A 12,360-nucleotide genomic window follows, 5' to 3' on the forward strand; every position below is an offset into this window, starting at 1 on the left:
AGTCATAGAGTGTACATATGTTCAGCGTTGGTAGATCCTACCAAATAGTTGCCCAGCGTAGTTGTAATGGTTCACACTCAACTGCCAAACTAAGAGAGTTAAGAGTTCATTTCAGTTGCCTCACATCCTCTCCATTATATGCATATAATCTGACAAAAGACTTGTATCCAGAATATATTATAGATACATATAATGTATATACTTATAGCTAATATCCCAGTCTGTGGATTGTCTTTTCATTATCTTAATGCTGTCTTGACAAATAGAAGGTCTTAATTTTAATGAATTAACTTATCAGTCTTTTCCTTTAAGGTGAAGGCTTTTTATGTCTTAAGAAATTTTGCCTGCCTCAGGGTCATGAAGATATTCTCTTAGGTTTTCTTCTAGGAACTTTATTGTTTTACATTTAACTTTTTGGTCTGTAATCCAGTTGGGTTTTTATTTTTTGTGGTGTTTTTTCCACACATGTGTATGGTGTGAGGTAGAGGTCAAGGTTGAATTTTTTTTTCCCCACGTGACTATGTATTAAAAACTATCCTTGCCCCCATACACAGCAGTGCTAACTTTGTTGTAAATCAGGTGACTGTATATGAATGAATCTATTTCTGGAATGTTTAGTCTGCTCTACTGTTACATTTGTGTATCCTTGAACCAATTCTGTGGAGTTTTCATTTCTGTAGTTTTAAACTGAATCTTGAAATCTGGTAGTGAAAATCCTCTAGCTTTGTTCTTCTGGATTACCTTGGCTATTCTTGGTCTATTGTATTGATAGTTTCATATACATAAATGTTTTAATCAGCTTGTCAGTTTCCACCAAAAAAAGTCATGGGATTCTGATTGGAATTGCATTGAATCTGTAGATTGGTGTGGAGATAATTGACATTTTTATAATATTGAGTCTTCCAATCAATGAACATTGATTTAAGTCTTTTTAAAATTTCTCTTAGTAATACTTTGAGTTTTCTGGTAGAGGTCTTGCATATTTTTTGGTAGGTTTATTCCTTATGTATTTTATTTCTTAAATGTTATTGCAATGATTAGTTTTTTAATTTCCATGTCCTAACTGATTGATTGCCAGTATATAGAAATACAGTTGATTTTTCCTGTATTGACCTTGTATCTAGTGATCTTGCTAAATTTATAAATTCTAATAATTATTTGTAGATCATTGTGCATAGTCTACATGTACAATCATGTGATCTGCAAACAATAATAATTCTATTTCTTCCTTTCTAATCCTTAGACATTTCTTTTTCTTGCCGTATTGTATGACCTAGGACCTTGAGCGTATTAAGAAGTATGGATAGTGAACATCCTTGCGTTATTCTAGTCTTAGGCAGAAAGCTTTCAGTATTTCCCCACAGAGTATGCTTGCTGTAAATTTTTTGTAGATACTCTTTATTGGATTAAGGAAGTTTCCTTCTATTACTAGTCTTCTAAGAGTTTTATCATGAATTTTACCAAATGTTTCTCTTCTTTTGAGATAATGATACAGTTTTCCCCTTTATTCTCTTAGTATAGCTTAATATAGCATTGATTGATTTTCCAAGTTAAAACTTTGGATTTCTTACATAAACCAGACTTGGTTGTCATGCATTATTCTTTTTATATATTACTAGATCCAATTTGCCAGATTTAAAAAATATTTTTAGGACTACTTCAAGAGAGAAATTAGGCTATAATTTTTCCTTTCTTGTAATGAAATTGTCAGATTTTGATTATCAAGGTTATGCTGGTCTCATACAAAAGTTAGGAATATTTCTTTTTTCTGTATTCAAGAGTTTATGTAAAATTGGTGCTATTTTTCCTTAAATGTTTAGGGGAATTCACCAGTGAAGCTGTCTGGATCTAGTGTTTTCTTTGTGGAAGGTTTTTAATTAGAGATTCAATTTCTTGAGTAGAGTAGGACTTTTCAGATTTTCTCTTTCATTTTGTAACAGTTTCATCTAGACCTTTAATTTGTTAACATGAATTTCATAACATCCTTTTATTATCTCTATGTTTGTGAAATCTAAATTATGTCCCCTATTTCATTTCTGATATTGGTATCTTGTGCCTTTAATCAGCCTTGCCTAGGAGTTTATGCATTTTATTAATTTTTTTCCAAGAACTAACTTCTGGCTTTATTAATTTTCTCTATTGTGTATGTGTTTTCCATTTCATTGATTTCTGCTTTTTTCTTTATTATTTCCTTCCTCTAATTTTAATTTTCTGGGGGTTATTTACTTAGTCATTATGATTTTTTGAGATAAATACTCAAAACAGCGACTTTCAACTTTATTTTTTTGTGTGTATACATTTAAGTCTATAGTTTTCCCTCTAAGCATCTTTTTTTTCCCCCACAAGTTTTGATATGTTGTATTTTCATTGTCATTCAATAAAAAATATTTTCTAATTTTCATGGTAATTTTTTTCTTGACCCACGGGCTTATAAGTATATAGCTTAATTTTCACATATTTGGGAATTTTTCTCCCTAGCTTTAAGACAGAAATTTCTGTTTAACTCTTTAGTCTCTTAGCAACTCCTTTCTGCTTGGTTTTTTGGTCTCATAGTTTTCTCTTGCTTGTGCATAGCTTAGGAATTGACAAGTACTTTTTTTTAATTTTATTTTTGGCTGCGTTGGGCCTTTGTTGGGTCTTTGTTGCTGTGCGCAGGCTTTTCTCTGTTTGCGGCCAGCGGGGGCTACTCTTCATCGCGGTGTGTGGGCTTCTCATTGTGGTGGCTTCTCTTGTTGCAGAGCACAGGCTCTAGGCGCGTGGGCTTCAGTAGTTGCAGTACACAGGCTCAGTAGTTGTGGCACACGGGCTTAGTTGCTCCACAGCATGTGGGATCTTCCCGGACCAGGGGTCGAACCTGTGTCCCCTGTATTGGCAGGCGGATTCTTAACCACTGCGCCACCGGGGAAGCCCAGGAGTTGACAAATACTTCAAGGAGAAATTATGCACAAAATATTGGTCTTGTTTGTCTATTAAGTATTCTCTTCCGGGTCATTGTCTGGCTGCCTTGGTAGCTTTGAATTACAGTTTTTGTCTCTTCAGTCAGTTGAGGACTACCACAGTTTCTAGGTTGCCAGTTTCTGCGTGGCATTTATGCCCTGTGAAGCAAATCAGCAAATATCCCAAGGGGAAAAGTGGTGACAAATATAGGGCTTCATCTCAATACATTTCCCTTCTCAAGCACTGACTGCCTCAACTGTTCTCTGTTAACATGAAATAGCTATTTTATGTACTGTTTCATCTATAGTTGTTCTCTGACGTAGGCTATTCCATCCTACAGACTTCTTAATATTTTTATGTAGTCAAATAATGTTTCTTTTTTTGCTGTTATGTATGTTCTTTTCTGTTATGCATATTATTTCTGTATTAATATTTTTCAAAAATGTTTTAGGGAGAGCTCCCCTTATGTTCTCTATTTTGCTGTTGAGTGTGTGTGCGTGTGTGTGTTTTCTGTATAGAGATTAGGAAATAATAAATTCTGCATTTACTTTTTCCCCTCCAATTTTCTTAATTCATTTCATAATAAAACGATATTTATTGACCTTCCCTATTTAAGATAAGAATGTTAGCATGGTGTTCCATCCTTTCAACCTTTCCAGCCCACTTTATGGTAACTGATTATGCACCCACATAAAATACTACAAAAACACAACTATATTAGACTTAATTATAGGTTGTATTGGATTTAGTGTTTATCACCAGTTCTTTTATTATACACCTTCTTGAATTCTTTATTTTGATTCACTCATTTGTTGACTTTATTCTTGATTACTTTCTTTAAATAGATATATGGTATATATCTGAGAACGTTTTTCATGATCTGAAGACTTCTTTTTTCAACTAAGGAAATTTTATTATACAGGCGTACCTTGGCGATATTGTGTGTTGCAGACCACAACAATAAATTAAATATCGCAATAAAGGGAGCCATACAAATTTTTTGGTTTCCCAATGCACATAAAAGTTATGTTTACACTATATTGTAGTCTGTTAAGTACAATAGCATTATGTCTAAAAAAAACAAAGTACATACCTTAATTTAAAAAGACTGTATTGCTAAAGAATGCTAACTAACATCTGAGCCTTCAGCGAGTCCTAATCTTTTTGCTGGTGGAGGGTCTTGCCTCGATGTTGACGGCTGCTGACTGGTCAGGGTGGTGGTTGCTGAAGGTTAATGTGGCTGTGGCAACTTCTTTCTTTTTTTTTATTTTTTATTTTCACTTTTTAAAATTTTGGCTGCGTTGGGTCTTCGCTGCTATGCGCAGGCTTTCTCTAGTTGCGGTGAGCAGGGGCTACTCTTTGTTACGGTGCACAGGCTTCTCATTGCGGTGGCTTCTCTTGTTGCGGAGCATGGGCTCTAGGCGCGCGGGCTTCAGTAGTTGTGGCACGCGGGCTCAGTAGTTGCGGCATGCGGGCTTAGTTGCTCCACGGCATGTGGGATCTTCCCAGACCAGGGCTCAAACCCGTGTCCCCTGCATTGGTAGGTGGATTCTTAACCACTGCGCCACCAGGGAAGTCCTGTGGCAATTTCTTAAAATAAGATAATAATGAAGTTTGCCACAGTGATTGACTCTTTCAGGAACCATTTCTCTGTAGCAGGCAATGCTGTTTGATAGCATTTTACCCACAGTAAAACTTCTTTCAAAATTGGAGTTAGTCCTCTCTCACCCTGCCACTGCTTTATCAATTCAGTTTATGTAATATTGTAAATCCTTTGTTGTCATGTCAACAGTCTTCACAGCATCTTCAACAGGAGGAGCTTCTGTCTCAAGAAACCACTTTCTTTGCTCATCTGTAGAAGCACCTCATCTGTTCAAGTTTTATCATGAGATTGCAGCAATTCAGTCACATCTTCAGGCTCCACTTCTAATTTTAGTTCTCTTGCTATTTCCACCACATCTGCAGTTACTTCCTCCACTGAAGTCTTTGACCCCCTCAAAGTCATGCATGAGGGTTACAGTTTACTTCCTCCAAACTCTCTTTAATATTGATATTTTGAACTCGTTCCATGAATCATGGATGTTTTTAATGGCATCTAGAATGGTGACCCCTTTCCAGGTTTTCAGTTTACTTTGCCCAGATGCAAATCGCTATGCAAATAGCGATTCAGAGGAATCGCTACTGTCTGTGGTAGCTATAGCCTTACAAAATGTTCTTCTTAAATAATAAGTCTTGAAAGTCTAAATTACTCTTTGATCCATGGGTTATGGAATGGATGTCCTGTTAGCAGCCATGAAAACAACTGTACATCTTCATGAGCGCTCTTGGATGACCAGGTACATTGTCAAGGAACAATATTTTGAAAAGAATCTTTTTTTCTGAGCAGTAGGTCTCAACAGTGGGCTTAAAATATTCAGTCAACCATGTTGTCAATAGACTGTGCTGTCATCCAGGCTTTTTTGTTCCATTTATAACACAGAGTAGATTTAGCATAATTCTAAAGGGCCCTAGGATTTTCAGAATGGTGAATGAGCATTGGCTCCAACTTAAAGTCACCGGCTACATTAGCCCCTAACAAGAGTGTCAGGCTGTCCTTTGAAGCTTTAAAGCCGGGCATTGACTTCTCCTCTCTAACTATCAAAGTCCTAAATGGCATCTTCTTCCAGTAGAAGGCTATTTGTCGACACTTGTCTACATTGAATATCTGTTGTTTCATGTAGCCACCTTCATTAATTATCTTAGCCAGATCTTCTGGATAACTTGTTGTAGCGTCTACATCAGCACTTGTTGCTTCACCTTGCCCTTTTATGTCACAGAGGTAGCTTCTTTCCTTAAACCTCCTGAACCACCTTCTGCTAGCTTCAGACTTTTCTTCTGTAGCCTCCTCATCTCTTTCAGCCTTCATAGAATTGAAGAGAGTTAGGGCCTTGCTCTGGATTAGTCTTTGTCTTCAGGGAATGTTGTGGCTGGTTTGATCTTCTATCCAAACCACTCAGACTTTCTCCATATCAGCATTAAGGCTGTTTCGCTTTCTTAATATTTGTGTGTTCACTGGAGTAGCACTTTTAATTTCCTTCAGGAATTCTTCCTTTGCATTCACAACTTGGCTACTGTTTGGTGCAAGAGGCCTAGCTTTTGACATGCCTTCTTACTCAGCATAATCATTTCTGCTTTTGATTTAAAGGGAGAGATGTTTGACTGTTCTTTCACTTGAACACTTAAGAGGCCACTATAGGGCTGTTGTTTTCATTTTTTTTAGTAAATTTATTTATTTTATTTTTGGCTGCATTGGGTCTTCGTTGCTGCACGCGGGCTTTCTCTAGTTGTGGCGAGCGCGGGCTACTCTTCGTTGCGCTGCACGGGCTTCTCATTGTGGTGGCTTCTCTTGTTGAGAAGCATGGGCTCTAGGCGCGCAGGCTTCAGTAGTTGTGGCACGCAGGCTCAGTAGTTGTAGCTTGCGGGCTTTAGAGTGCAGGCTCAGTAGTTGTGGCGCACGGGCTTAGTTGCTCTGTGGTATGTGGTATGCGGGATCTTCCCAGGCCAGGGCTCAAACCTGTGTCCCCTGCATTGGCAGGCAGATTCTTAACCACTGTGCCACCAGGGAAGCCCAACTGTAGGGTTGTTAATTGGCCTAATTTCAATACTGTTGTGTCTCAGGAGGAGACAGAGAGAGATGGGAAACGGCTGATCAGTGGAGCAGTCAGAACACACACAACATTTATCAATTAAGTTCGCTGTCTTATGGGTGTGGTTCATGGGGCTCAAAACTATTACAGTAGTAACATCAGAGGTCACTGATCACAGATCATCATAACAAGTATAGTAATAATGAAAAAGTTTAAACTATTGAGAGAATTACCAAAATGTGACACAGAGACACAAAGTGAGCAAATGCAGTTGAAAAATGACAGCAACAGACTTGTTGATGCAGGGTTGCCACAAACCTTCAATTTGTAAAAAATGTATCTGCGAAGCATAATAAAGCGAGGTATACCTGTAGTCTTGAATTATTGCATCATCCTATTTCTTATTGTTAGTTCTTCAGGAACACTAGTTACCTGTATGTTGGTCTCTGCTTTTTATCATCCATTTTAATCACCTTAAACATTTTAATTCTTTTGTCTTATTTGTCATTCTGAGAAAGATACATGAGTTTTCACCCCCATCTCTCTTCTGATCTTATGCAGTTCCAGTTATGTTCTGTTCTTTTTTTTTTTCTCTAAAATGCATGTTTTAAGTTTGTAATTGTATTTTTTCTTCTTTACAATCTTTACTTATCCAGAGATTGCAAATGAACCACGGGGCCAGGTCTGGCAGGTTGATAAATTTTGTGTGTGATATTCTAAAAATTTATATTAAAAATTAGGGTGTTTTATGTTAAAATCTGATTTATAGCTTCCTAAACCAAATTTCTAGTGTTTTGCAGTCTCTTATTTAGATTGTTTTTACCAGCCTTGGAAGGAATCTCTTGGCATCTTTTATGAGGAATAGCATTTATTCCTGGTTAAATTTAAGCTGTTTGGAATTTTCTCTTCCCAGAAACAGTGAATGAGAAAACTATAGCATGTGATATGCTGCTTCCACAGCTCTTCCAATCTTAGCTCCTGACCTCTGCTAATTTCAAAATCCCACAATGAAAGCACTGTGCCATCTATTTCTACCTCTAAATATTCCATTGTTTGATTACAGCCTCAGACAGATGGGGAATGGAGAGGTAACGATAGCCCTGGCTGCCACTGTAAGCACTTCTCCAACTCTCCTCTTTCTGGGAAACAGAATACTCAGGGCGAATGGATAGAAAAATCCAGGGATCTTTCTGTGATCTCAGGGTTTCATCTAAGCTTTGATTTATTAATGATTTTAACACTTACATATTAGGTTAACCTCGGATGAATTTAGTAAAACTTTTAAATTAAATATATGCTAAAATTATATATGCTGAGATTTTTCTACCTCATTGTTACTTTACATCTTTCACATTTGAATTCACATTATTATGGGGAGAATTACAAAGTTAGGAATTGCAGTGAAGTTACTTTTATTGAGGTTTATGTTTTTATTTCTGCAGGTCCTGCTCAGTCTGGAATTCTGTCAGATCGTGAAGTGGTAAACCTCTTTCTTCATTTTACTGTCAATCCTAAGCCCCGAGTTGAATACATTGATCGACCAAGATGCTGCCTCAGAGGAAAGGAATGCTGCATCAATAGATTCCAGCAAGTAGAGAGCCGGTGGGGTTACAGTGGAACGAGTGATCGAATCAGGTATCTGCATATTGTAGATTTGGGGGTGGGGTGGGGAGGGGCAGTGGCTCGCATTTGGCTTTTATGTTCATATTGTGGGAGATAATTAACCACATTTTATTTTATACTTTGTTTAATACATTTCTAACTTGATACAACAGTCAAGAAGTCAGTGAGGCTTACTGGTCTCTCCACTGAATTATGAGTGAGGGAATCTCTTAGGAAACAAGTAGAGTAAGAAAGGATTGACTTGGGCCTTCTATTTTGTGAGTTTTGTTTGGATTGCCACTGCTGGTGAGCTGAAGTCTAGACCTTAATTGATCAAACACTATTTTTACAGTCTCAGGGCTATAATTTAATACATTTACTCTTACTTGGTTTAGTGTGAGATTTTTATTTGCATAGATGTTGCATGGAAAATATCTCAGTATACATTTATAAGAACTTTGAATGGGAAAATTTTTTTTTAATTTAAAAAGATGCATGCATATAATCCTTTTGGAATTTATATTTGCTCTACCGTGTTTCTTTAGGTTAAATGTCAAAATAGAATATGTACCTGTTTTCATAAAACATGCCTTTTGGATTTTCATTTATTTAATATTAATAGCACTTTGGTATAAAACTAGAAACTAACAAGAAGTTTGTTTAAAACTAGAACTCCAAGAGGGAGAGGACTCTTACAAATATTGGGTTAAAATGGAAATAAAAATGCATTTGTAGACTATTTAGTAATAATTCACAATGAGAATACTATATGTGAGAACTTACGGGATGAGGCCAAAGTGTCACACAGAGAATTAGCAATAATTAACTACTTTTATTAAATAAATTAGAGTAGAAATAAATGATTTCAGCATTAACCCAAGAAGCTAGAAAATGAATAGCAAAAGAACCATATGAAAAGAGAAAGGAAATAGGTAAATGTAGAAATTAATGAATTAAAAATAGTAGAATTGTTAAATATAAGCTGGTTCCTGAAAAAGACCAATAAAATAAGCAAACCTCTGGCAAAGGTAATAAAGAAAACATACTTATATCTACAGATAATAATGGGAATATAATAATATTCTGAGGAAATTTTAATTTTAACTCTGGGTTTACTCTGTGCTAATAAATTGAACATCTTGATGGAATGGATCATTTTATAGGCAAATATAAATTATCAAAATTGACTGAAGAAGAAAGCCTGAATAGACCAATTACCATGGAAGAAATTAAAAGTTATCAAAGAACTGTCCCTTCACAAGGTGGTTTTGACAGGTGAGTTTTATCAGACATTCAGGGAACAGTTTGTTTCGTTGAACATTCAAAGAAGAAAATACTTTTTGGTTAATTATTGAAAGAAGCATAATCCTTATACAGGAATCTGACAAGGCAAAAAATTTTCTAGGTCAATCTCACTTATATAGAAAAGAAATAAAATAGTGTATTGAATCTAGCAGTACCTTAAAAGAATAATACTATAACAGCAAATAGATATAAATAAACTATAGTCCAATTTTTTATAAAAAGTGATAAATCAGGGTCGGAAAAATACATCCAGTGGAGATAAATATGCAAGATCCATGTTCTGACATCTTACGTTTGGTTCTAAAGCTATAAAGTTACAGAAATTGAACAGTTTATCACATGAAAAGTACACATATTGCTCAGGAGAAGGGTGGCTATTTCAGATACAGAGACTTAAGAGGAGTTTCTCCTGTGGTTTCTTAGAAAGGGGACACTGAGCAGTGCAATGACATCATTTAAAATAACATCCATCCAACTGAGTTTTGTAAGGCTATTCCTAATAACGTCCATCAATGCAAAAGGAGTGCAAAAAAAAAAAAAGGCAGATGAGAGTTTGTTTGGAAATTGAAAGAATGGCGCAATACTAGGAAATATATTACTATAATTCACCACGGTAGCAGATCAAAGAAAAAAATTTATTTTGATAGATGTCAAAAAGACTTTTGATAAAATTTTACCCTCGATCCAGATATAACCATTAATAGGCCAGGTCTAGAAGAATACTTCTTTAACATGATAGACTATTGAAACCTAAAGATAGGGATGCCTGGTAACCTTGCTGTTTTTCAGTAGTATTCTTAAAACTCTGATTGATGTAGGTATAAAGATAAAGAAATATAGGTAATTAATACAACGTTGTAAATCAACTATACTTCAATATAAACAGACAAAAAGGAATATTGGAGAGGAAGAGGTGTTTTTCATTTTTTGCAGATAACGTCTATATTAGTAGTTCTTCACTCCATCAGACCTAGTTCTCCCTTTTTTGTAATAAATATTTTGTATTCCCCCTTTATTAACCTGAAATGAAATTCATAGATAATGTGTTTCATTTTTTTAAAATGATATAATGGCCTAGTTGTAATGCAAAGGACAGTAAATGTAACTGATGGTAAAATCAAATGTGTACTTCAATATGTAGTCACTTGGGCAGCACCGGAAGACAAACAAGCAATCAGAGATTGTACCTGTACGCACCAGCACACTGAGACAGCTGTAGGTGCAGGGAACAGGTGTATTATACTCATGTCCCAAATACCATGAGCAGCACTGCTGCCAATTTTGTCATTTTCTTTAAAAGTTTCAAATAAAGCAAAGTACGGTCCATCCTGTTTATCCAGTTTCCATATTTGAGAACTCATCTACTCGCTAGAATTTAATTATAACCCCCAAATCAATACCAGCAGCGCTTTCTTAGTCATTCACAGGAGAGATTTTAGTTGCCTGGGAGCATGCTTCTGTGTGAGATCAAACAAGGAGGATGCTCTACCTTCTTATTTCAGCGCTCATACAGAGATGGAGATGGTAGGGGGCAGTGCAGTGCAGGACACTACAGCTCTGTGGCCATTGGACAGTTTGAATCCCAGCTCTAGCATCTGTTCGTGGGGTGGCCTCAGGCAAGTCACTTAACACTCCTTAATTCCATTTCTCTTTTGTGAAACACAGAAAATGGAATATACTAGAATGAGTCGTTCTTAGGATTTAAGATTAGAATCCACATGAGTGGTGTGTGAGTGTGTGTGTGTGTGTGTGTGTGTGTGTGTACACATTCCCCTTAAGAGCAGTGGTTTAGTATTTGCTAATTCTGTGTTTGCACCAACTATAAAATATAACTACCACAAATAATGAGAAATGACTGTATGGTAATTCCTCGATTTGTATAGTAGTCACCTCTTGTAAAAGTCAGTGAATATTAAAATTGCTGTGAAAATCTTGGTTTATTAATAAAAAGGGATTAAGTTCAAGTCTCATAGTTAAAAACAGGTTTTTCATCTACATGAATTGACAGGACACTTGAAAGTTGGTTGGGATTCTTTGTTTGGGGAGACTTTCCTAAGTATTGCAGTAAATCTGGCGTCCCTGGCTCCCTGTCAGTGGTGCTTCATATCCTTTGTGAAAACAGAGCCTGCCTCCTTGGGCATAGAACTCCTTTTGAGAACAGCTAGTCCACCGAGACAGCCTCAGGATCAGTAAAACTCTATTAGAACCAATAAAAAGAGTAGTGGCAACTTATAAAACGTATGTGCAAAAACCAGTGATGTTCCTGTGTCATTAAAATTCAGTTACAGAGATGGGTGGTGTTGATGGTTAACAACAGTGTGAATTACTTAATGCCACTGAATTGTGCACTTTAAAATGCTTAAGATGGTACATTTTGTTATATATTTTGCCACAATAAAAAAATTTTAGGGAATTCCCTGGCGGTCCAGTGGTTAGGACTTGGCGCTTTCAGGGCGGTGGCCCGGGTTCAATGCCTGGTTGGGGAACTAAGATCCCTCAAGCCGCGCACTGCAGCAAAAAAAAAAAAAAAAAAATTAATGTTTGAATTTTCAGTTAAAATGGTGAGTAAAAACGGACCCCACTTGCAATAGTAACAAATAACATAAAGTAGCAGGGGTAAATCCTATAGGAAATGTACAGTATGGTATCTTTATAAAGAACTGGAGAACTTTGACTGGAATCAGACAGTGTCTTTCCAAACTAACCTTTCTGAGTTAGGCAGTTCCTTGTAGAAGTCATATGTTTTTGGTAGGGAGGAGTGGGTTGGCAAAATTATTCTCTAATTAATCTGCAAAAGTAAAGGTTTCTGGGGCTTCCCTGGTGGCGCAGTGGTTGAGAATCTGCCTGCTAAGGCAGAGGACATGGGTTCGGGCCCTGGTCTGGGAAGATC

At 36.5% G+C, this 12,360-nt stretch overlaps 1 protein-coding gene across 3 annotated transcripts in view; it reads left to right on the forward strand.

Annotated features, from left to right (window-relative positions):
* BTBD1 (BTB domain containing 1) overlaps nucleotides 1-12,360 on the forward strand; it is a 43,622-nt gene that overhangs the window by 22,771 nt on the left and 8,491 nt on the right. For all 3 annotated transcript variants that reach the window (XM_036842274.1, XM_036842273.1, XM_036842272.1), the window contains one exon: nucleotides 8,006-8,198. In XM_036842274.1, the coding sequence (XP_036698169.1) occupies nucleotides 8,006-8,198 (193 nt within the window). The remainder of the gene's footprint in view (nucleotides 1-8,005; nucleotides 8,199-12,360) is intronic.

The sequence above is a fragment of the Balaenoptera musculus genome, chromosome 2, assembly GCF_009873245.2.
Source record: "Balaenoptera musculus isolate JJ_BM4_2016_0621 chromosome 2, mBalMus1.pri.v3, whole genome shotgun sequence".
Taxonomy (NCBI): Eukaryota; Metazoa; Chordata; class Mammalia; order Artiodactyla; family Balaenopteridae; genus Balaenoptera; species Balaenoptera musculus.